Raw genomic sequence first — 26,000 nt, 5'->3', positions numbered from 1 at the left:
ACCCAAATGAAAGCCATACATTGGATGTCAAGCTGATAAAAATCTTGTTATCTTTGCTTCTGTGCAGACAACTGGCTAGAATGCAGGCAGGTGGAAAGAATGAAGATGGTGAAGAAGGTAAATCTAGTAAAATACACATTCTGTTGGATGTGGATAGGCTACAGAGATTCAAATAAATTGAAATTTCTGATTTAGAGAACTGTCATTTATACAAATCATCCTTGGATTTGCTTTTACAAAGGTGGCCCTGGCTGGAAGTTTGTAATGTGCAAAACATTCTATTCCTGTTGAACCATGTTAAAACTGGGGGGAAATGCACGTTTCCAGTATTTTAGTTTGTATGAAATATAAAGGTTGATTTTTCCAGACAGAGGTTGGGTGGCAAAGGAGGAAAGGAAGCCTCCGGAAAGATTTGATAGCAATGGCTGAAAAAGGGAAGGATATGCCCCTGGCACTGCAGAGGGAGACAAGGAACATTTATACCTCAACCTTGTCACTCTGCTCAACAGGATGTTGTTTCATCTGAAATCTGAAAATTAGCCAAAAACCTCTTGGGATTTGTTTGTGCCAAAATGTGGCTTCAGAATTTTTAATAAACTTATCAGTGCATTGGATCAATCTCCATGCTATTCATATTTTTGGGTGACAGGTTAAGTGTGTTTCCTTTTTGTCCTCTCAAATAATTTACTTGGACTTCAGTAAGTCATTTGATAAAGTAGACTGCAACCTACTACTTGATAAGATAGAAAAATGTGAGTTACACAGCATCAACACCAAATGGATTCGTAGCTGGCTGACAATCCGTGCTCAGCGTGTGGTCCTCAATGGAACTGCATCTACATGGAGGGAAGTGTATAGTGGGGCGCTCCAGGGCTCTGTTCTGGGCCCAGTGCTCTTCAACCTACTACTACTACTACTACTACTACTACTACTAATAATAATAATAATAATAATATAATGTTGGAAGGGACCTTGGAGGTCATCCAGTCCAACCCCCTGCTCAGGCAGGAAACCCTATACCATTTCGGCTCATATCTAAGTGATTGCTCCTAAAGTTTTCTGATTTCCCATAACCATGGCAACCTTTAATGCTCTCTGCTGTGCCATTCAAGATTTTTTTCCCCAATCAGGATAAGTCAGCTTTGTGAAAGGTTAGGTAGGTAGAAGCGTGCAGTAGAAAAAAGGGACTTGAAAAGAAGTGTATTCTTTTAGATACAAAGTTACTTCAGTGAGATGAATAACTCCATTGTTTGCATTGAGAAAGTTACTTTTAAACTGAGATGTTACTAATTTATTACATAGATGAGGATATATGAGTGGGGGATGCTTGTCATATTTAAAGGCAATTCAGTTATGTTGGGGAGCTGTATCCTTGAAGACATAAACACAATTTTAAAAAATATCTCAACATACAGATTGAAAGTGAAGTGGAATTTAATTGAGATGATCCTTAATTTAGGAAACATGCTAAGTGCAGCAGACAAAAGTTCTTTATTTTACTTTAGGATCTGTAGTTCCTGTAACCAGGTCCCTGAACGAAGGAGTAGATGGGAAGCCTGAAGAACACGTTGCGGAAGAAAATGGGGATGTTGAAGTTCGTCGCAGTCGCAGAATTAGACAAAGTCGCTATAGTACTATGAACCAGTCGGTTCTGTTTGACAGACTAATTACAAAGTAAGGCTGTTTTATCTTTTTATTGCCTTCATAAATGATTACTTCTATAAAAAAAAATAAGAAGCTCCAGTTGATTAACAGTTCTTCCTTTTTGCATATTGGAAGTTTGGAAGACCACAAACTGAATAAGGTCAGAACACGTGTAGGGGCAGAGCTATGCTTCTAGGGGCAATTCTTTGCTTTTTGAACAGACACTTTTAAGAGCTAAATACAGGTAGTGTTTGACATGCAACAGTTCATTTAATGACTGTTCGAAGTTACTGTCCGAAGTTACAGCATCACTGAAAAAGTGACTTGCAGCATCCCCATGGTCACATGATCAAAGTTTGGCCGCTTGGGTGCTGCTTCATATTTATGACTGTTACAGAGTCCTGGGTTTGTGTGATCCACTTTTGTGACAAGTAAAGGCAATGGGGAAGCCAGATTCATTTAACATCTGTGTGACTAATTTAAAAGCTGCAGTGATTAACAATTGTGGCAAAAAAAGTCGTAAAATGGGGCAAAATTCCACTTAGCAACTGTCACATAGAAACAAGTTTTGGACTCAGTTATGGTCATAAAGTCAAGGACTACCTGTAATGGTGCCTATGGGTATCGATTTTTGACAAGATACTTTGTTTGATGTAGTAGATCCTTACACCAACTAAGTAAAATAAGCTTCTAATAAAATAAAACCAATATGATGCTGGAATGCTGCATAGCAAACACCAATACCTGTTTTGCTACTTTAAGCATGGAATATTCTGGATAACTCTGGAATATTCTCCCATTATCTATTGATTAATGCTTTTCTGGGGAATGTCCCTGAGTTTTGCAGATCCACATTATTTGTTTTCTGGTAAATGAGTGTTTATGATTAACCATACCCGCCATAATAATCATTCTCTGAGAGTACTACCACGTACTCTCAAAATTCCAAATATACCCCTTTTGGAAAATATTACATACACCTGCACTACAATTCTAGCTTTTCTTTTTTTCACTCCAAAATGGTAGGAAATTTTGTATTTGTTTTGTTTTGTTATGATATAATAGAAGGAGCTCCAAGAGTAAGGAAAATGGGCAAACCTTCTGGGATGGGCAGCATACAAATGAACAAAGAAACAAACAAAATAGGGGCCTTATTGCTTGCCTGTTGATGTACGCAGGATTGGACCTGCATTTATTAATAGTTCGACCTTACTATGAACTGAAGATACAGTATTGTGGCATTCTTTGTTCAATTGAGTCTTTGTTAATATTGTTTTGCTTAATTATTTGTTGCATACTTTTTGTCAGTACTGCAGAAGCTGTGCTACAAAAAATGGATGATATGAAGAAGATGCGCCGTAGACGAATGATGGAAGATCTTGGGGTATTCAATGGTAGAAAAGGAGTAAGTATACATTCATTGTGGAGGCACCAATATTTTTATTGCTTTTGCTTTGATGTTTGAACATAACCTGAACAAATTCTAAGTACCATATTTTTCGGACCATAAGACTCACCGGACCATAAGACGCACCCAGTTTTTAGAGCAGGAAAACAAGAAAAAAAATTCTTTCTCCTTCTCTCTCTCTCCCTCTCTTTCTCTCTCTCTCTCTTTCTCTCCCTCCCTCTCCCATTGTCCCTTCCTTCCTTCCTTCCCTCCCTCCCTCCCTCCCTCTTTGTCCTTCCCTCTCTGCATTAGAGCAGTACCCGCGGAGGCGGCCCTGCAGCCCGGCTTTCTCTTGCAGAAAGCAAGCTGAAACAGAGCGAGGGAGTTTGCCAGAAATGCGAACTCCCTCGCTCGGTTTCAGCTTCCCTTGCTACAAGAGAAAGCAGGCTGAAACGAGGCAGATTGCAGCAGCGTGAGATCAGCCGATTCGCATTCCTGGCAATCTCCGTCACTCCGTTTCAGCCTGCTTTCTCTTGTAGCAAGGGAAGCTGAAACCGAGCGAGGGAGAGTGCAGGAGCGTGAGATCAGCGTTTCTCAGCACGTGCCGATTTGTGCTCCTGGCAATCTCCCTTGCTTTCCACTTGCGAAGGTTGGGGCTGGCCATACGGATCACCTTCGGACCATAAGACGCACCCTTGTTTTCCCCCCCACTTTTGGGGAAAAAAGTGCGTCTTATGGTCCAAAAAATACGGTAATTCTAAGGTCCGCTTTATAACAACAGGAGATATTTTCCCCAAAAAAATCATTAAACTAGAAGTGCTATTTGTAAGGCCATGGAATTGGCTGTGAGCTGTCTGCATCCTCAAACTAGATCAGGACAAACGCATGTGCAGGCAACCAGTAGTGGTTTCAAAAGCAGTTGTGTGAGACAAATATAGCTGAGAAAGGTGTGCATCTATACATTATGAAGTACCGTATCTTTTTCAGCAGATTTGCACAGTCCAATATTCTGATTCCATTTACTGTATCTATTGAAATTGACATAGAAGCATCATGTAATGGCGGATTACTCGAGTGAGCTTTTATACTATTTCCAGGGAAACCTTGATATGTACTCCAGAGGAAAGCCAGCTATCCAAAGGACTGATGAAGAAACCTCTGACAATCAGGATGGAAGTGCAGGTTATTGTGCTGTTTTTACTATGCTGTTATATATGAAAATTTGAAGTGTGGGTAAAGAGTGAAGGATATACTTGTGGGTAAATGAATGAAAGATGTTTTCGTTGAAACTTCTAAGAAATGTTTGGTTAGCTTCTGTAGGAATATAGACTAAGTCTTGATCCAGCCATTATAACTGCTCTTACGAATTGATTAGAGTTTTCAGCTTAACCCCTGGTGATCCTCACAGGATTCACTATTATATTTCATTTTTGCATATGTGTAATTACACCTGTTTTCAAGTCAGTTTTGACTGTTGGCAAATGCCTGGACCAGGTCCTTGCAGTTGTTGGGTGTTGTTTTTTTTTTCAGCGATAGGGGCAACATTTTCAAAGGTGTTTGCTATTACCTTCTTCCAAAGTTTGAGATTATCTCTGTTTCCTTCAGATCTTTATTAAAGCCTTGAGATAGCTTCAAATTAGATCTGGTTTGATTTGGGCATTGAAAGCTGAATTTTGTAATGAAAAAATAAAACTGATAATGTGTATGTTCCTAGCCAAAATAGGTAATAAAATTACATAGGGCAATTGTAAAATTTGTTATAGGTTCAGAACCTTTATTAAAGTTAGAACAATTTATTTTAAGTAGAATCTTCAGAAGAAGTTGAGGACCATGAAGATGAAGATGGAGAAGAAAACCAAAAGCGCTATGATCTCCGGCAGCGAAAAACTGTTGTACGTTATCAAGCCTCACCAGAAAGTAGGTTACAAATTTTCAAGATCAAAAAATCTATTTGGCTCAGTTCTGTAATTGTACCATCTAGCCTTATTTCTAGAATCCATTTAATTGTTACTTTGTACTGCTTGGTTGGAAGTTTTAAAAAACATTCTGAATTTTTTTTAAAAAAAAAATCCAGCTCATCTCGTTGTGGTTGTGAATATATTACGTGGAAAAGTTTCTCAGTGCTATAAATCTGTTTTTGTTTTGCTTTGGGTGGGACTGTCATCTTAACATTTCATGCAGCTGTACATCTTTATTGTGTAACTTTTCAGCCAATGCTTCCTAGATTTAATTTCTGAATGTCTTTCAGGAACGAAGTTAACAAAAACTTTGTACAAGTTTTACCAAGAGTTAAAGTGCGATAGAATTTAATATTTTATTGTTGTTTGCATATTTTAGATTATGTTTGTTTGTATTTTTATACCCTGTATTTTGCTCTGGGAAGTCGGGGAGAGGGGAGGGGGGTTGTATTAAAAAATGTATTGTAAAACTTTTCAATAAAAAAAACTTTGTACAAGTTAAAATTAAGCATGTTTGGCTTTTCGTAAACAAATGATTTGCTACATGATTTGCTGTCTTTCCCTCATTTTTCTAGCTTACCAAGAATTAGGTTGTGGTCTACTTTGATTATCTATTGTAGAAGTGAGAATATTAACCTCTTTTTTTTTAAAAAAAATGTATGATATTGTTAACAGAGCCCAGGCATCCGAAGAAGCCTAAATTATTTTATGATGATGCAGCCTCTCCAGTAAGACAAGGTTTCCCCTTTAGTCCTGCAAGACCACGGAGCCCTTTCTGTAAAAAAATAAATAGGTATGTTTTTGTGTGTGCAAGATATACAGTAGCAGCAATGCTTCATATATTGCTTGTACCCTGTAATTAATTTAGCAAAAGTTAATTATAGTTTATTATAGAATAAACTTTACTGTCTGAGCTTGTGACCATGGGGACACTGCAGTGGTTTTAAGTCACTTTTTTCAATGCCATTGTAACTTCAAATGGTTGCTAAAAATGGTTAAAAATTGAGGACTACCTATATTTGTAAACACACCAATCAGCATATATTAGGAAGAAATATACTGGCTTTGTTTGAATCTTGAAAATAGTATCTTTTAGATTTTTCAAGATTTTTGAGGACTTGTTTCCTTATTCAGCTCCATTATGCTGAGTGACAACTACATGTATGTCCTCATAATATTGTTTTCAAGAGAGATTTGATAACTTGGTTTACATATTATACAGTGTCAAATATCAGTTTGTTAGTTTAAATTAAAATTATGCTTTGCTTGTCAGTCTATGTCACTAACCATGACTGTATTCAGCCATTTTAGATTTATGGAGGAAATCCGACATGGATTTAACTATATCCCCTCCTTATTCTTCCACCCTTTTTTTTACTCAGCTCAACCACTCATATCTACTCATATTCAGCATATATTTACTAATATATTAATACTTGCACAACATGCATTTTCATACTTATTTTTTTAAAAAAATAGGCGAAAGCATGCAATTCATAATAGTGATTCCACAACTTCGTCTTCATCTGATGATGAAGAACGCTTTGAGAGACGTAGGAAAAGAAGTCGCAACAAAGCACTGAGCAGGTATTTATTCAAAGTGGGTAGTGTTTTTTCCCCCAGAGATTACATTGAGTGGGGGGGGGGAATGGTAAATTCTAGCTTTCCATAATTAAATGCTACCAGGATTTAACAGTTGTTTGTCACATTGGAATTGTATAGTCATTGCTATGTAAAACAAGTTTTCAAATTTAACATTAAATAAGAAGCTACATCTATTTGCTTTTCATGGTTTTAAATTTTGGCTAAATTAAATGGTACTTTCTACTTCAGCACTTTCAATAACTTAATTCCCAAACTAGGTGCCTTCCACTAAATTTTCAAAAAGATGAGTTGAAGGGAATCCACAGAGATCGAATGAAAATTGGAGCAAGCTTGGCTGATGTTGATCCAATGCAAATAGACACTTCAGTAAGGATTTGATGTCTTACTTTCTGATATTTTTAATGTATTTTTATTGTTGATTAATTGTATGATATCAAGTTATTGTTGACTGCTAGACACCATATAGATTGAGATGTTCTTTACATATTGGTAATAACTTAAATGACACTTGTAAGGATTGCATAGCTAACCTTCAGCCTTTATTTTGGCTATGATTTTTATGATTTTCATTTGTCAACTGTCTCCCTTTTTAGGTACGATTTGATAATGTGGGTGGACTTTCTGATCATATTTCAGCTTTAAAGGAGATGGTAGTTTTCCCACTACTTTATCCAGAAGTATTTGAGAGATTCAAGATTCAGCCTCCAAGGTAGTACTTCAAACTATTTCCTTTTATTGGATGTTAAAATCTTTTTAAAATTTGGACTTTCTTGGGATAGTTTCTTAAGATCTTTAGGCAAGATAATTTCTTAATAATCACTTTGATGCACTGTTTGGATCAATTTGTCTAGCATGTTAAAACTGACAAGGTTTACTATAGTCATAGCAGTTTACAAAAATATACATGTGTTCTAAGTTTTTATTATGTTAATTTATACTATATTATATTAAGAAGTATCCAAACCTTAAAAGGAACCTGAAAGTGTCCTTGAATTATTTTTGTGTAAAGTTTTGTAATTTCAAATTACTGTATTATAGTCAGACTTCCACAAGAGATAATGCAGAATATAAACAAGTCCTAACTAAGAAAAACCAAATTAAGAATTGGGGAATGCATTATTTACAGAGGTTAAAAATTGAAGTAATTATTGGAGCTAAGAGAATGTAAATATAGTAGCCAACACAAAAGCACAAAATATAGGAGAAAATAACCATTAAAAAAATCTGGACCAAAGAGTAGTCCTAAATGCTATGTATGAGTTTTGCATTTGTTTACAGCCTTTGTCAGAAAACTGTTCAGAATAGCTTTAGTTGAATCAGCATCACCTAAAACATTCCTCTAGAAGTTTTGCAAGCTCCCTTTTATTTTTATTTTTTATTAGCTTAATTGTTGGAGACAATCTCTGATTGCTTAAATAAATAGGTTGTTGGTTTCTATTATGTTTGCACATTTATTTATCCTTGAGTGGGAAATCCATTCATATTGCATCCTTCTGAAGAGCCATAGAGATTCATTAAATAGTGCAGCCAATTGATAAATTTTGGTTTCAGTTCATTCTGTCATGTCTGCATCTGCTCTTAGAACTCCTGAAATCAGATAAGAATGCATATCAAAAACCTGCAGGTTATTTCAACAGGACGTTAACACTGCAAAGCATTCAGATCACTAAAAATTTAAAATCTGGAGTATAATAACAACAACAACAATATACTCTTCAGGGCCATGCTTACTGCAACTGTGAAGCTGATTTGAGAATTTAATTTTTTTTAATAACTTCCTGTGCATTAGTACTAAGAGAAGGGATAGCAAAGACACACATTTTAAAAAATTGAAATGAAATATGTAAGATAAAGATGATTAAAATTGCCATCTTCTTTATTCTTGGTAGCATATACAGTCCTGTTGTTCTAAATTTCTCAGCTTTCATGATCCTTTCTGTAATTTTAACAAAGAGACTGTTACTTTAGTGTCCAAAGGCATGGTTGCCACCTCTTGAGTTCTTACCTCATACGAGAGGAAATTCACAGAAAACTATTCAACAGAGCATTTGAGTCCATAATCATGAACAAAAACTTGCCCATAATATTTGGCTTGTTAATTTAGAACCCAGAAGTTTGGAGATCTGTTACAGAAAATTTATAGATCCTTAAAGTACAATATTCAGATGCCCTATGGAATTTCAAGTGGAGAAATTCCGAGACTTCCCAATTACATATATGTAAAATCTAGCGTTCTGGGAAATTTATGAATGGAGACATACTCAGCTCCATTTCTGAATTGGTTTTTTTATTCTTTCTACGTCAAGATTGCTAAGCTATCTAGTATTGATTTGTTCTTTTATATATTGCCTATCTTGGTTATTTTTTTATATGTGGTTTTATCTGTTCATTATGCGCTGCCCAGAGTCACCCTTGTGAGATGGGTGCTATATAAATATGATAAAAAAACAAACGTGACTGACTGTTCCACAATTGGTTTGTGGTTTTCCAGAAACTTTTAAAGTTCAAAACAAGAAGTGAGATTTCCTTCAGTTAAGATGAGTAACTTCTGGAAAATAGCTGGAGCAATAGTGAGGAAGACATTCTTGTGTTTGTGAGAAAATGCCCTGAGCCGGCTGCAGTTTGTTACCATTGAGGATAGGATTCTTAATTAGCATGCTCATACCTCCAAATTCATAGGCACCAATACTGATCACTAAGAACATCAGTGTAGTAAGCTCTGTATCTTTTATGTGCTGCTTGTAGGTTTTTCTTAAAAATCTGGTTGCCAAAGTCTTAAAAGTGATTAGGTGGAGTATGCTAAAATAATTACTTTAACTGCAAGTTTGAATTCTTCCAGGGGCTGCCTTTTCTACGGTCCACCAGGTACTGGAAAAACTCTTGTTGCCAGGGCACTTGCCAATGAGTGCAGTCAAGGAGACAGAAGAATAGCTTTTTTTATGAGAAAAGGTGCTGATTGTCTCAGTAAATGGGTGGGCGAATCTGAGCGACAGCTTCGTCTGCTGTTTGATCAGGTAAGTTTGCTTTCTTTGTATCTTGTGTTCTGCATAGCTATTTGAATCATAATTAATTTGAATTTGTCTTTTTAGGCCTTTCAGATGCGTCCTTCAATTATATTCTTTGATGAGATTGATGGCCTTGCTCCTGTACGGTCCAGCAGACAAGATCAGATTCACAGGTATGTTGCTTGTAATTAAAAAACTATAGCTTGTCAAAATTTCTTTGAACTTCAGTATGATGGGTTCAATTCAAAAGATTGTAAAGGGTAAGCTGAGCCTTGGAACCATTCTATTTTGAGAAAATTAGGACAGAAACAGTTAAATAAGCAAGGAAAGATAGTATTTAGTTATTTGCCAACATAAATAACTACTTTTGATCAAGTAATAGGCATATGTTTGATAAACTCATTACATCATGCATGAAAGTAAAATATCTGAAAATCTTGCAGATTTTAGCTGGGGTGGCTTTCATCTGCAAATTGCTATATATTTTCTAGCGTTTCTCTGTTACCGTGTTATGAAAAAAAAATCTGATCTGAAATGTACCTCAGCTGTCTTTTTTTAAAAAAGTGAAATCCTGAGACTTCCTGTTCCGGTGTTCAGTGAGCCAGCCGGAGACCCTGATCCTCCGGCTGAAATTTCTTTTTGTTGGGGACCCTAAGGGGCCAGAATCCACCCTGGAGGGGTGGACTGAAGGAAGGAAATTCCAGGGATCTAGGAGACACGGCAATCTCTCCGAACAACCCAGGAGAACCCTCCCAAAAAGCAACAGAAGAAAAGGCTGGCTAACGTCGTGTCCAGTCACAGCTGAAATACCAACGGGTCAAAGCGATCAGATAAGCGAATAATAAACAGCATGCTTGAATCTGGGTAAGAATATTGATTTTCTTTATCCTATCTACTTTTCCTGAAGAAGAAACCCCAAGATAAAATCTCTGAAGAGATTTTGTTTGGGTGGTGCCTTTTTTATTTTTTTGGAGACGGAACAAACAGAAAGACATGATAAATGAGTAAATGCTGACACCTGCTGGCGGATGAGGATCTCTTTTTTTTCCTTATTTTCTTTTGTCTTTGAACTCTTAAGCTATTAAACTGTACCTGTGTAAACAATAACATGGCTGAAACAATGAGTACGTTACAAAAAGAAGTATGCGATGAGCAACAACTACTTCAAAGGACAATAAACTACATAGAGATGCAAAATAATTTTGAGAGGATGAATCAAAATGCAAAAGATCAAAATGCTTACTCTACAAAAGATATATAGTAAGCAGCGAAGCTTCCAAAGGACAATGACCTTAAACTACAAGATAATGCAGAAGAACCTTGAGAGTATGAACCAAGTTACTTTCAACTTAACTTCATTTCAAGAACTTCTGCAGGAGAAGATAGCAGAGATGATTAAATCTAGCCCTGAGGAAGGAGACTGGAGGATGGAACTATATAAAAAAAACATGACTTAATTCAAAAAGGGAAATATTTTAATGTCTAAACAATTTGGAATATAGGGGAAAGAAGATACATATGTTTGAATTTGGCTGAATAACGGGAAAATCTTGAAATATATTACTTTTAGAGGGATTTTTTCCCCCTTTCCCTTTTGCTTTTTTGTTTTATTCTTTCATGTTGGAACGATTTAAACAGGAATAAAATATAAAAGATATGTTTTAAATGAGTTTTAGAGGATTAGATGACTGGAAATACTAAAGGGAATGTTTAAAGTTTAAATAGATTAAATATATTTTTAGTATAGGTTGAGAAGAGTGGAAATTGAGGAAATGGATATATTTTGAACTGGAAGAAATGCATATCCCTCTTTTTTCTCTTCGTTTTTTTCTTTTTTTTCTTTCCCTCTTTAATTTTGTGTTTTTAATATTTTATCACTAGGGCTTGTTAGTTTAATCTTTTTTTTAACATTTGTATTATTGTGTTTTATTGTTAGCTGCCCTGAGTCCTTCGGGAGATATGGCGGCATATAAGTCCCAATAAATAATAAATAAATAATAATAATATTTGCCTCTCTTTTGTCTCTATTAAGAAATAAAAGTATAAAGGGTTTATATATATAAAAACAACTAAATTCATAAATGTAAATATAGCTGAATGTTGAAATGATTGTTATTTGTAAGAACATTTAGAATGTAAAAGGAGAAATAAGTTGTTCTTGTTTTTTTTTGTTTTTTTCCTTTTTTATATTTTTACATTGATTGGGAAATAAAAAAGTATGAGAAGGTTTGCATGAAGGGAGAAAAAAAAGATGAAATCCATCAACGTAAATATAGTTGAGTGTTAGAAAAAGACTGTTATTTGTAAATGTTTTTTTCTTTTTTGGGGGGGGAAATAAACTGAAATAAATATAGTGACAGGATTTACGATAAGGCAACTAAAACGATATATAGGACCATTGAGATTATATATTTAACTGTTGTTAAACAAACAAAATTGCTTTAATCTAATGTTTTTCAATGGACGATACGCTAGGGATAGGGGAAATCAAATGAAATTAACAGATGGAATATAGATTATAGAAATTAACTGTTAAGGATTGTTTTATAAATGCCACCCAGACAACATTCTGTTTTATAATGATTTATGTTATGTTAAAGAAAAAAAATTCTAATAAAATATATACCAAAAAAAGTGAAATCCTGCAGTTTCATACAAGCTTTTATGTATATCTATTCTTCAAAAATGATTAAAATGCAGTTTTCTACACCAATTTGTTAGTAATGTAGAAATGCAAAAATGAGCTGCAAAAAATGTAAAAAAAATCTTCCTGGAGCAGGGGTAGGCAACCTCGGCTCTTTTATGACTCGTGGACTTCAACTCCCAGAATTCCTGAGCCAGCTGAAGTCCACGGGTCATAAAAGAGCCGAGGTTGCCTATCCCTGTCCTGGAGGGACTAACTCAGCTGTTGTGAAGGTTGTTTGTCTCTTTTGGGGCTGGATTGTGTCCAGAAAAAAATTCTTTTTGTTATAGATAACACACTTCCAGAAACACGTTTGTTTATTGCTTTTAAAGGTGTGCGTACCTGTTCCTATTAAGCAACCCTAGGCAATTCACAACAGCAATAAAACCCAATAACTCTAAAACATAACCACCAGTCAATCAAAAGCCTAAGCGCCTAAGCATCTCCGTAGGATGCTCCACAGCCAGCTTTAATTATGCTCATTCCATCCTGTCCTGTCTTATCCCAGCACCTGGGTGAAAAGCCGGGCCTTCTGAAGAGATAAAAGGCAGGGGCCCTGCAGAATTGCCAGGGAAAGGGTATTCATAAGGTAGGGGCAGCCGTGGAAAAGGCAGGCTTCTGAGGTCCCGCTAGGTCAGGATTTCAGGGAAGAGATCTCAAGGATGCCTACCTTATCCAATCTGGAACAGGCTGATATTCTTAGGGAAAGGCAGTCCCACAAATAACCCAGGTCCCATGTAGGGCTTTAAAGATGATAACCAGCATCTTGTTGGGGGCAATATGCTGACTCTAAGCCACTTAAGAGAGGGCTGTAAAGCACTGTGAAGTGGTATATAAGTCTTAAGTGCTATTGCTAGCTTGAATTGCACCCGGAAAGAAACTGGGAGCCAGTGCAGCTTGCACAAAAAGGTGTAACATGGGCAAACTTAGGAACACCAATTCTGTCCATGTTGCTGTATTATGGACCATTTGTAGTTTTAGAGTAGTGTTCAAGGGCAGCCCCCATGTAAAGCATATTGCATTAATTCAAGCAAGGAGTGCCTAATCATGCATGAGTGGGAGCAAGGACTCCTGGTTCAGGAAAGGGCAAAATCCAGAGCTGCTCTGTCTTGTTCAGGGTTAAGCAAAAGTCAGTTTCTCCTCAACGAGACCCTCACAGCCTCCAGTGACATCAGCACTGCATCGAGGACCATTCCTGCAATGCTTGAAGATGAACCATGTAATTAATAATCATATGAACAATATTTATTTATTGGTACCAGTTTTATGTGTATTTTATGCTTTTGCTTTATGTCCTGGCCTTTTTTTCGAAGACAGTACTTCTGATGTGCCAGGTTAAGCAAAACATAGTCCTCAGTCTGAAAAGGATTGTGAGGACTTGCTCTAAAATCACTTTTTTCAGACATTTAAAATAAGTCTTGTGGATTCTACCATGTAAAGGATAACACATTTTAAAATTTTGTTTTGAAGCTCAATTGTGTCTACGTTGCTCGCATTGATGGATGGCTTAGACAATAGAGGTGAGATTGTGGTGATCGGTGCTACAAACAGATTGGATTCCATAGATCCTGCTTTGAGAAGACCTGGACGTTTTGACAGAGAATTCCTATTTACGTTACCAGATAAAGAGGTAAGAAATTCCACTACTTATGAATAATTAGCTTCGGCTTACCACACTGGAGCATTATATAGAGCAGACATGTCAAACACAAGGCCTGGGGGCCAGATCCGGCCCGCGAAGTGGTTTCATGTGGCCCGCGAAGCCATCCTGGAAACAGTGAGGGAACAGCCCCCGCTGCCTTGGCCCCGGCCCAGGCCAGCCTGAAGCCAATGTACAATTTCGTGGTGGCCATCTATGCTGAAATGCATTCAGTCTTAGTTCCACAAGGCCGGCTGGAAACAGTGAGGGACTGGCCCATGCCGTGTTGGCACTACCCACTGGGCGCACGCTGGGGAGGTATCACCCTTTGTGAGGAATGAAGAAATGCACCATCGCCTGGAAGTGGCCAACACATGGCCCTGCCTACTTTGGGCAGGCTAGGGCCTGGGCAGCGTTGCGCTTCTCTTCAGATTCATGCCACCCGGCTCAGCCTCTCAGCACTGTCAGGAAAGTGCCCCACTGCCTGCCAAAACCGGGCAGGCTGGGCAGCATTGCGCAGGTAACATCGACTCTCATGCTGCTCATGGCATCCCCTCCCCCATAGCCCACCAAGCCGGATATGTGAAGTAGGTGAAGGCCGTGTGCTGGCCACTCCCAGGCGATGGTGCATTTCTTCGTTCCTTACGAAGGATGACACTTCCCTAGCTGTGTTTCTTGCCTGTTTTTCTCCCTCCCTCATCTCAAATATTTTCCTACCACTCTGTTCTTGGAAGGAAGGAAGGAGGGAGGGTCTGAGGGAAGTCCTGCCCTGCTGCCCTTTCACCATCCCCTTGCCCCCTCCTCCTTGCCTATCCTGGGGGGTCTCCCATCCTATTGCTAAGGAAGCTTTGGATACAAAGCCAGGTCTCCTCCCATGGAGAGGGAGTGGGCCTCCCTCTTGACATTGCCCTCGTACCCATCATGAGCAACCTGGCTAAGGAGAGCAAGCACAGCAGCAGCAGCCTTGAGGAGGAGGCAAGTGCAGCTGGGTGCGCCACCTTGGGGAAGTGGAGCTGGGCTTAGTGCCGTGGGTTCTTGATGGCTGGGCTGGGCATTTAACCTCCGCGCCACCGTCCAACCCCCCCCCCCAAGGCCTGAGAGGAACAGTGAGGCTCCTCCAGTGGACCATGCCTTGGCACTTGCCCCAGCCCCATCTTCTGCCAGAGACCCTCAGATCTGTCCCACTCCTGCCCAGGCCCCCATTGGCACCCTTGATGCGAATGATGTAGAGCTGGCCACGCCCACCCAGTAGGCCACACCCACCCTGGCCACACCCGCCTGGCCCGCCAAGGGCAACTGCAATGCTGATGCAGCCCTCAATGAAATTGAGTTTGACACCCCTGATATAGAGCAATAAACATTAGGCATACAGAGCAGCTGTGTCTAAATCAGTCTTTCAGTTAGGGACTGGAATGTACAGCATTCATTTGAATTGAACTGGATGTCTATAATTATTATAACAAAAGGAGCAAATTGGGGTTGTTCAGAGTGAGATATTACTGTGTTTCTAATAAATATATTTCCTTTTTTAAATAATACATATTGCTGTTTTCTCTGTTTATTTTTCCTTGCCATATACCAGGGGTCGGCAACCGGAAAAAGGCAAAGAGCCACTCAGAACCGGTTCCGTCACAAACACAAAAAAGTGGGAGCCGCAAAATGTGCGCGCGCGTGCATGCAGGCACGCGCATGCGCAAAACTAGGCAAAACGTGCACAAGCCCTGCCCCCATCCACCTCCAGTATGGATGGCTCTGCCAAAAGAAAAGCAGCCGAAGCAAGCCTCCCATTGAGAGAATGGGGCGGCGGAGGCTTGCAAAACGGCGGATCCAGCCTCTGCCAGCGGCTTGCAAAACGGCGGATCGAGCCTTTGCCGGCAGACACGCTTGCAGAATGGCGGATCGAGCCTCTGCCGGCGGCAGAGGCTTGCAGAGCGCGGATCCAGCCTCTGCCGCTGGCAGAGGCTCGATCCGCCGTTCTGCAAGCCTCCGCCGCCGGCAGAGGCTCGATCCGCCGTTCTGCAAGCTTCCGCCACCGGCAGAGGCCCGATCCGCCGTTCTGCAAGCCTCCGCTGCCGGCAGAGGCTGGATCCGCCGTTTTGCAAGCCTCCGCCGCCCCATTCTCTCAATGGGAGGCTTGCTTCGGCTGCTTTTCTTTTGGCAGAGCCATCCATACTGGAGGTGGATGGGGGCAGGGCTGTGCGCGCTTCCCCCCCTTCCTTCTCGTCGCCGGGGCTGTGCGCGCTTCCCCCCGTTCCCTCTCGTCGCCGGGGCTGTGCGCGCTTCCCCCCCTTCCCTCTCGTCGCCGGGGCTGTGCACGCTTCCCCCCCTTCCCTCTCGTCGCCGGGGCTGTGCGCGCTTCCCCCCCTTCCCTCTCGTCGCCGGGGCTGTGCGCGCTTCCCCCACTTCCCTCTCGTCGCCGGGGCTGTGCGCGCTTCCCCCCCTTCCCTCTCGTCGCCGGGGCTGTGCGCGCTTCCCCCCCTTCCCTCTCGTCGCCAGGGCTGTGCGCGCTTCCCCCCCTTCCCTCTCGTCGCCGGGGCTGTGCGCGCTTCCCCACCTTCCCTCTCGTCGCCGGGGCTGTGCGCGCTTCCCCACCTTCCCTCTCGTCGCCGGGGCTGTGCGCGGCAGAGGCTCGATCCGCCGTTCTGCAAGCGTGTCTGCCGGCAGAGGCTCGATCCGCCGTTTTGCAAGCCCCGGCGACGAGAGGGAAGGTGCGGAAGTGCGCACAGCCCTGGCGCCGAGAGGGAAGGTGGGGAAGCGCGCACAGCCCCGGCAACGAGGAGGCAACAGGGGGGCGGGCGGGCGAAGCGCGGCTTTCGCTCGGCGGGGCTCTCAGCCCCGGCGACGAGGAGCCAACGGGGAGGGGGCGGGTGGGCGAAGCGCGGCTTTCGCTCGGCGGGGCTCTCAGCTCCGCCGACGAGGAGCCAACGGGGAGGCGGGCGGGCGGGCGAAGCGCGGCTTTCACTCGGCGGGGCTCTCAGCACCGCCGAAGAGGAGCCAACGGGGAGGGGGCGGGCGGGCGAAGCGCGGCTTTCGCTTGCCGGGGCTCTCAGCCCCGGCAACGAGGAGCCAATGGCGGGCGGGCGAAGCGCGGCTTTCACTTTGTGGGGCTCTCAGCCCCGGCGACGAGGAGCCAACGGGGGGCGGGCGGGCGAAGCGCGGCTTTCGCTTGCCGGGGCTCTCAGCCCCGGCGACGAGGAGCCAATGGGGGGCGGGCGGGCGAAGCGCGGCTTTCACTCGGCGGGGCTCTCAGCACCGCCGAAGAGGAGCCAACGGGGAGGGGGCGGGCGGGCGAAGCGCGGCTTTCACTCGGCGGGGCTCTCAGCACCGCCGAAGAGGAGCCAACGGGGAGGGGGCGGGCGGGCGAAGCGCGGCTTTCGCTTGCCGGGGCTCTCAGCCCCGGCGACGAGGAGCCAATGGGGGGCGGGCGGGCGAAGCACGGCTTTCGCTTGCCGGGGCTCTCAGCCCCAGCGACGAGGAGCCAACGGGGGGGCGGGCGAAGCGCGCCTTCTTGCTCGTCGGGGCTGCTAGCCCCGGCGACGAGAGGGAACAGGGGGGGGGGAGAAGCAGATCTACTTACGTTTTACTTCTTCCTCTCTTCCTCCACTCTGCCAGTAAAAAAACAAAGGTTTGTGGGTAGCCCACAAATGGTTTGTGGGCGGTCCCACAAACCAACCAATCAATTTAAACTTTTCAAGTTTTTTTGTGAGAAGTTTAAATTGATTAAGTTTTTTTAGTACCATTTTTTTTTTCAAGAGGGAGGAGGCCTGGGAGCCGCATGGGCCGGCTCAAAGAGCCGCATGCGGCTCCGGAGCCGCGGGTTGCCGACCTGTGCCATATACGATATAGCTATACCTCTAAAATATGCTTTGGCAGTATCCCATAGATTTTGTATCGTAGTATCTTCTTTTTTATTTTCTTTAAAGAAGAATTCTATTTTTTTTGTTAACTATAAATTCTTTTTCCTTTAATATGGAACGATTTAAAGTCCATCTTAGCCTTTTTTTGTATTCCTTTCCACGTCATTTTCAAAGGATTATGATCTGCCCATATGCCTATTTCTATTTCAATGTCCTGCACATTCATTCTCAAATCGGCAGTCATCCAAATCATATCAATTCTTGACCAAGATTTCTGACTATTTGAGTAAAAAGTATATTGCTATTTTTGTGGATTCACTTCCCTCCAAACATCTTGAATTCCAATTTCCTCCGCCATATCAAAGAATGTCTTAGGTAATCTTCCTCTACCATTTTTCCCTGTTTTGTTACTTTTATAATCAATGTTTCCATCTGTTATTGCATTGAAATCTCCTAGTAAGCAAACATTTTAATACTCTATTTCTATTATTTTTCTATGTAAGTTTTTATAAAAAATTTTCTTGATTATTATTCGGTGCATAAATTGCCACTAATATTTGCTTTTGATGCAGATAAATCTCTACCATTAAAATTCTTCCTTCTTCATCTGAATACACCATTTTCAAATTTATTGTCTCTTTAATATATAAAGCTACTCCTCTTTTTTCTGTTGTGCTGATGCATAATAGTTTTTTCCAATTTTTGGATATTCCAATAATTTATAATGCTGTACTTTTATATGTGTTTCTTGCATCTAATAAATATATTTCCTGTTCTCTTATTTTCCATTTGGTCAATCATCATAAATCAAGAAAGAAAGGTTATGCTGACATTGAAACCGCTCTGAAATTGCTGGAAAGCACAGTGGAGCGGTATATAAGTGCTATTGCTCTGCATTCTCTTCTGCCTTCTTTGGTGTGCTGCCAGTTGACTAGATCCACTGCACGTTTTTCTTAAATTGGTTGCTCAAAGGGATCTTCCCCCTGCCTCCTAGAGGAAGAGTAATCCTATCCTGTATTAGCTCCAGGGCTTTTTTTTCTCATAGAACGCTCAGAACGGAGTTCCGGCACCTTTTTTGGATGGAACCTTGTAGGGTAGGCGAGGCGGGTTGTATGACATGTGTGAGTTCCGGCACCTTTTTCTTTTACAAAAAAAGCACTGATTAGCTCCATCAATCTACTCACCAAACACATAATGTATCAGATTGAAATACATTCCATTGTAGCTACTGGAATGGTTTTCTGAAATGCTTCATCCTAAGGTGGCAACATACTTACTTGGTGCTGCCTTTCTTTGCATTTCCCAACAACTCTTCAGTTAGAAATAAGACCATTAAAATCTAACATTAAGAAAATCATTAGACTGAAATAGAAAACTAGGACATTACAGGAAACAATCTTGTTGTTAATACTGTAATTCCATTCAATTTTCTATCATCTTTACTACTGTGGGTCACTAAATACCTTTGGGATGACCAAAAGAATTCTGTCTTCTTTTGCTCCTGTAAAAGTACTCCCATGTTACACCTTTGCTCCGCGAGCTGCATTGGCTACCAGTTGTCTTCCGGGTGAGGTTCAAGGTCTTGGTTATGATCTTTAAGTCCTTACATGGCATGGGTCTGGGTTACCTCAGGGACCACCTGCTGCTGGCGTCAACTCCCCTCCGCCCTGTGCGTTCCCACAGAGAGGGCCTCCTCAGGGTGCCTCCGGTCAGGGAATGCCGACTGGTGGCCCCCAGGGGGAGGGCCTTCTCTGTGGGCGCTCCGGCATTATGGAATCAACTGCCGGTGGAGCTCCGGATGTCATCAGACCTCCGAACCTTCCGTCGCGGCCTGAAGACCCACTTATTTGAATTAGCTGGTCTGGCCTGATGGGGGAATGTGGGTTTTTAAATTGTTGTTCTTAGTATTGTATTATTGTTTTTTTAACTGGGCATTGGTTTAATCTCTTTTTAACTTTTGTATCGTTATTTATATATGCCCTGTGAACCGCCCTGAGTCCCTAGGGAGAAGGGCGGTATACAAATTAAATAAAACTTAAACCTAAACCTAAAACAGATATTCAATTTTTAGCAGTTGAAAATTATATATAGCTATATAATTACACTTAAAACAGAGAGTAGTCTTATCAATATTATATTTATTATGCTAAATAAAATAATTGAAGTAACCATTTTTGTGTTGTTTCCCTTATTTTAAATTGTAGCCCAATGATCTTTTTATATTCCACATTATATCATATATAGATTTGCATAATGAGCTTGTCATGCAGGCAATCCCATTTTTCAATCTACTTTAATATTCTAATGAGCCACGTTTCTCATGACTGCTGCACCTGCTACTGTTTGATTATTTCTTTGGTTTGAGACTTTTCTGAAAAACATGTCTGCCCATTTGAGTTTTTATCTTGTATTAAGATAAAAATCACATAAACTTTACTGTCTGTTACCTCTTTCCAAAGTAATTTTGTTATATAAATTAGAATTATATTGAGGAATTATAGTAATGAACAATACAGTAGTTTTCCTCTATTTAAAAAGCTGGTGTTAATGTAAGCATAGAGCATTCATGATCGGGAACTGAAATATTTGATATCTTAAGATTAAGAAAGCTTAAAGCTTTTTTCTTTTTTTGAAAAAAAACATTTATGTTTCTAGGCAAGAAAGGAGATTCTTAAGATCCATACACGAGAATGGACCCCTAAGCCATCTGAAATATTTCTACAGGAGGTTGCTGAAAAATGTGTTGGTAAGAACAGGAATTCAAAATATTTTGCACAATCCATTTCCATGATTAAAATTTGGGCCCCAGCTTGGTGCTTTTGGGTATCTTACACTTTGACACAAATACTGACCCCCTCTGCTACCTCAACTGACCTTTGACATCTTCTGCTGGTGGCCTGGGATCCAGGTGCTGGGTACAGCTGTAGCCCTGGGAATACATAGGGTGAGGGCAAGGAGAGCCAATGGGGGTTCCAACCGGTGAAGGTGGGGGCTGTGTACTTTTCCTAGTAAATGAAACATATTAAGCAGAATACAAGGAAGAATTTCTAATTATTGCAGTGGGGTTTTTTACACTTTAGTTGACTGCCAGAAAGCAGTATATGCCTGCTTTGTTCTTCAGTGCTTGACAGAAAAGATTGAGGTATTGTAAATTATATATAAATGATGGTTATGAGATGAAATGATTGTATATAAATAGCAGAGCAATTTGACACATGTACTTAATCTTGGTAGAATGCTTACTAAAGAACGCTAAAGCCCATGAGACCATCCCTCTGTCCAATTTGTTGTAATGAAATGGAAGTTAGATACGTTTAAGGGAACCATAAAAATGACTTGCTTGCTGAAGGCTTGGCGGATATGAAGAGTGTGTATAATTAAACAAGGGAATCGTTGAGAAATGAGTACCAAATATGAACTGAATACAAATAGTAAGTGACATAAAGAAATATTTGAAGTAGTTTCATCATTTCAGAGAATAAATTAGGATTGAATTGCAAGACATATATGAGGGAGGAGTGAAGATCAAAAAGATAATAATTGGAGGAGTTGATGAGTTTCTTGGAAAGAGGTTTTTAAAATGCATTGTAGAAGCAAGTATGGCTTGCAGGAAAAATGAAGAGGTACTTACTAATCTTCTGCAGTTTTTTAAAGTCAGTCTTGACTCCTCAGCTGCCTGAACTAGTCCCTGCAGTTTTCTCAGCACAATTTTGAGAAAGGGTTTTCTGGCTTTGTCCCTAAGGCAGGGGTAGGCAACCTTGGCTCTTTTATGACTCGTGGACTTCAACTCCCAGAATTCCTGAGTTAGCTGACTCAGGGATTCTGGGAGTTGAAGTCCATGAGTCATAAAAGAGCCAAGCTTGCCTACCCCCGGCCTAAGGCAGTACTCACAGTCTCTAGCCTCATGACTTAAATCATCATACCAATCTGACTGTCTTACATGACAGTGCTTATTCTAATAAGTAGCATGATAGATATGGATATACCTACTGTTTTTGCATCTATTCACAAATATATGCACTCCTTTTTATTTTTTAAATTCTCATTTTTTACGTCTGTAAGTTGCCCAGGTTGGGAAACACCACTTTAGAATCATCTGTAAAGCATAATGCCCAGGTAGAATTTTTTTTTAAAAAGGAAACATTTCTATATTCAATTATAAGCGATGGTAGATTCTTTCCTTAGGGAGACATGGTTCATATATCATGAAATGGCTTTAAACTGATTATTGAAACATATTTAATACAAATGTTTTTTTCTTCATAGGGTACTGTGGGGCTGATATTAAATCGATATGTACTGAGGCAGCCTTGTGTGCCTTACGTCGACGTTATCCTCAGATTTACACCAGCAGCGTGAAGCTGCAGTTAGATATCTCTTCTATTAACATAACCGCTAAAGATTTTGTGGTTGCTATGCAAAAGACTATACCTGCTTCTCAGCGGGCAGTGACCTCACCTGGCCAAGCACTCTCTACAATTTCAAAACCACTGCTTGAAAATGCACTGCAAAGAATCATGGAGGTAGTACAAAATGTATTTCCACATGCAGAACTGGCAAAGAAAGGAGGGAATAAATCAGGTATTTAAATTTCTTAATTTTCTGAAACAAAATAAATTTAGGACGAATAGTTAAAGTCACCTTCATTTTAATAAAATATTAGCACTGACAGACTTTACCTTTTCCTCTTTGAAGAGGGGTGGAAAAGAATCTGCAGTGATTTTTTTTAGTTAACCAGATTAATTTTTTAAAAAAACATTCAATAAAGTTTATTTATTTGCAGTTTTTCATAAGAGGTCTGCTTGCTGTGGAATGGGTTTTGTACAGGCAAAAACATTAGCATATCCTTCCCAAATCCATGTTGTTCAGATGTTTTAAGAATACAACTTCCTGGCTTCCCGAGCAGCATGAAAGAAAGCCAGACAATTGGAGACACTGTTTTAATGGTAGTCATTAACAAATGACTAATGGAATCAAGATGCTGGACGATAGAGCCATTTTGGTTTAATAGCTAAGGCAGGCATCCCCAGTTCCTGGGCCACAGCCCACTACAGGGCCATGGGCAATTTGGAATCGGCCCACAGAAGCAGTGGGCGAGTGCGCACATGCAGCTACACGTGCACGAGTGATGGGAGCACTCACACGGAAGCTCTATGTAAGCGCAAATGGAGCTACGCACGCTCGCCCGCCACTTGCGTGGTACCATCCCCTCTCCCACTGGTCCACAAAGCTGGAAAGGTTGGGGACCGCTCGATCAAGGCGGCAGGCTAGAAAAGCAGGAGGCCGTCCCACTTTTGCCATGAAAGCCAGCTGAGTGACTGGGCCAATCTCTCTCTCTCTCTCTCAGCCCAACCACATCCCAGATTGTAGTTGGGAAAATAGAAGGAAAGTGTGTTTGATATGTTTTCTGCCTTGAATTATTTGTAAAAATAAAGGCAGGATAAAAATAAGTAAATAAATAAAAGACGGTAGTATTATTTTCAGCTATGGAACTAACCTGAATATTTTAATTAAATCACCTGCTGCACTCATCCCAGAAATTATTTTAATCATCTCAGTCATCCATATTGGATTTCCTAGTTTCATAAGAAAGCAGAGATGGAGAAAGGAATGAGTATGCCCCCTTTGCTAACTAAAGCTCCCTCCTCCTCCTCCTCCTTATTTCTTATAAATAGTGATCTAGTAATTGGAATGTTTATTTTACAATCAGTTATTCAGTCATTGACTAGCAAATAAAAGAATCACAATTATTTAGGATTAAAAAAAAAGAAAATACTGTAAAATTATCTAAGAGTGGGGTGTGAAGGCTCAGCAGTTAAGACACTGAATTTGTCAGTTGGAAAGCAGACAGCCCAGGTTTGAGACCTGAGCACCAAAGCAGCAGGGTGAGTTTCCGTCACTCGTTCCAGTTCCTGCCAACCTCGCAGTTCCAAAGCATGCAAATGCAAGTAGACAAATAGGTACCACTTCGGTGGTAAAGTTACTACGTTCCATATTTTCATTCTGGCTACACAACATGATGGAAACATCTCAAATAGTGCAGGCTTCCTCGGCTGAGAATCAGAGATGAACAAAGCCCCCTTGAGTTGATCACTACTGGACAGGGCAATCTCTAAACCTTTAAAATATCCAAAAAAGTTAGAAGAAATATTGTAGTACTGTGCAAACTATAGAACAGTATTTAAAAACTATTTAACTGTGGTCAAGAAGTAAAATAAGATTGATGTGATAATAACTTAAGGTAAAACAAGTTAAAAGACCAGGGCGTTGAGTAAGGAATGGAGGGACAACACAATCTGGAGTATTGTATTTTATTGTATCTGGCAATCCAGAGGGACAATACAAAATAATCTGTTCCATTGTTCAATTATTCTTCCAATATACTGCTCCATTTTATCAATGGGGAAAAAAACAATTGATATAACTAACCAAAATAACATTGATCGGCCAGATAGGTTTGCCAGTAAAACCAAATGATCCTGTCTGTTGTCCCACATTGTAACTTTCTGTGATGCAGCACACAGCAGAGGAAAGTAGAAAAGTTAAGAACTAGCTTATTATGAAACACCACTGCAGCTGAATAGCTGGATACCCATGGCCCTTAGTGAATAATTACTTCCCAACATCAGTTTTCCTGCTAGATATTTTACAGTTTGACGGGTCGAATCCCGAGTGCCGCATAACAGAGTGAGCGCCTGTTACTCGTCCCAGCTTCTGCCAACCTAGCAGTTCGAAAGCACGTAAAAAATGCAAGTAGAAAAATAGGGACCACTATGGTGGGAAGGTAACAGCGTTCCGTGCGCCTTTGGCGTCTAGTCATGCCGGCCACATGACCACGGAGACGTCCTCGGACAAGCGCTGGCTCTTCGGCTTTGAAACGGAGATGAGCACCGGCCCCTAGAGTCGGAAATGACTAGCACACATGTGCGGGGGAAACTTTACCTTTACCTTTTTATTTTACATAGAAACCGTGAAAACTAATCAAAGGTTGTGTTTCTAATTCCATCAATTCCATGTTATATTTTGTGGAATAGAACAGCGGTCTCCAACCTTTCTGCCTTGGCGGCCCAGGTGGGAGGGGATGGTTCTGTGTGAGTGCACACAAGCTCCATTTGCCCAAACGTGTGTGTGTGCCCACCACTCACACAAATGGAGCTTCACGCATGAGTATCTGCTGCTCGTGCAGCCCAGGGCTTTGGGACCCCTAGAGAAGAATATACTTTTAAATAATCCAGTTTATTTAAAATTTAAACAATCCAGTTTAATTAAAATGAGAACAAGCAAAAATAACTGTCTAAAATATGTACATTTGAGCTGTAATTTAGTAGCACACAATGTACTCTGAGGCATTTTTTTTCTTCATTTTTATTTATATTTTCATTAGAAAGTTGATATCGGGCTTCGTGACGACTTACTCCCTTTAGTTGCCTGTGTTGAAATAAAAATCTAAAATTGGCCTTAGAAATAAGATTCAATGACCCAGTGAGAACAAAAAAAATCTTAAATTAAGCTTAGAAATAAGAAATAAGCTTAGAAATATATACAATATTCACATGAAATTCTTTGCCTTTTTGTTTCCTTTAAAGATTTTGCTAATCATGTGTCAGAACCTGATCTGCTATACAGTGATGAAGAAGGACCACCAGTATTTGAAACGGGACATTTTCAGAAAGGTTCTCAAAAGCGGACACATTTTCTTAATTTTAATAGGTAGGTGATCAATGGCAATCTTTGCCCCCACCCCAAAAAACACCCCCCTAATGTGTACTGTTTTCATGCATGTTTTAGGTTTCCTTTCCTACTGAATAAGATTTATTCATTGCTTTGTGTTCCTTGATCAGTACTAAAATTTAAAAAGAAGGGTATTATTTTGCACAGCTTTTGGATGAACTTGTGCATACATATATATGAATTAGAACAATGAAAAGCAGAGTGAGAAAAGTGTATTCAGTAATGCTATCACAGATTAATTTTTAGGGAGAAAAGATGGAGATATTTGACTTTGTATTTTTGCTATGCATATGGGTAATTTTTTTTTAAAAAAAACTTCAGGTCACCTATGCTTGCAGCTTCTGCCAGTTTGTGATAGCTTAGTTGTTGAAGCACTACATATATCTATATATGAATGAACTGAAATACTTTATTACATCCTTTACTGTTTTGATTTAAAAACGGGACTCGGGATATTTAAAATGTGTTAGTTTCAGGCTGATCTTGGATCT

The 26,000-nt window shown here is 40.5% G+C and overlaps 1 protein-coding gene across 1 annotated transcript in view; it reads left to right on the top strand.

The window, feature by feature from the left end:
* The window catches only part of ATAD2 (ATPase family AAA domain containing 2), a 48,079-nt gene that overhangs the window by 8,609 nt on the left and 13,470 nt on the right, over positions 1-26,000 (top strand). The window contains exons 3-17 of the mRNA XM_083359701.1: positions 68-117; positions 1,506-1,674; positions 2,953-3,049; positions 4,129-4,213; positions 4,838-4,948; positions 5,665-5,782; positions 6,469-6,576; positions 6,852-6,960; positions 7,188-7,303; positions 9,434-9,608; positions 9,684-9,772; positions 13,753-13,912; positions 20,434-20,524; positions 22,045-22,359; positions 25,365-25,488. Of these exons, the coding sequence (XP_083215827.1) occupies positions 68-117; positions 1,506-1,674; positions 2,953-3,049; positions 4,129-4,213; positions 4,838-4,948; positions 5,665-5,782; positions 6,469-6,576; positions 6,852-6,960; positions 7,188-7,303; positions 9,434-9,608; positions 9,684-9,772; positions 13,753-13,912; positions 20,434-20,524; positions 22,045-22,359; positions 25,365-25,488 (1,917 nt within the window). The remainder of the gene's footprint in view (positions 1-67; positions 118-1,505; positions 1,675-2,952; positions 3,050-4,128; positions 4,214-4,837; positions 4,949-5,664; positions 5,783-6,468; positions 6,577-6,851; positions 6,961-7,187; positions 7,304-9,433; positions 9,609-9,683; positions 9,773-13,752; positions 13,913-20,433; positions 20,525-22,044; positions 22,360-25,364; positions 25,489-26,000) is intronic.

Source organism: Vipera ursinii (genome assembly GCF_947247035.1).
Source record: "Vipera ursinii genome assembly, chromosome: 3".
Lineage (NCBI taxonomy): Eukaryota > Metazoa > Chordata > Lepidosauria > Squamata > Viperidae > Vipera > Vipera ursinii.
This window is presented reverse-complemented; position numbering and strand designations above follow the sequence as displayed.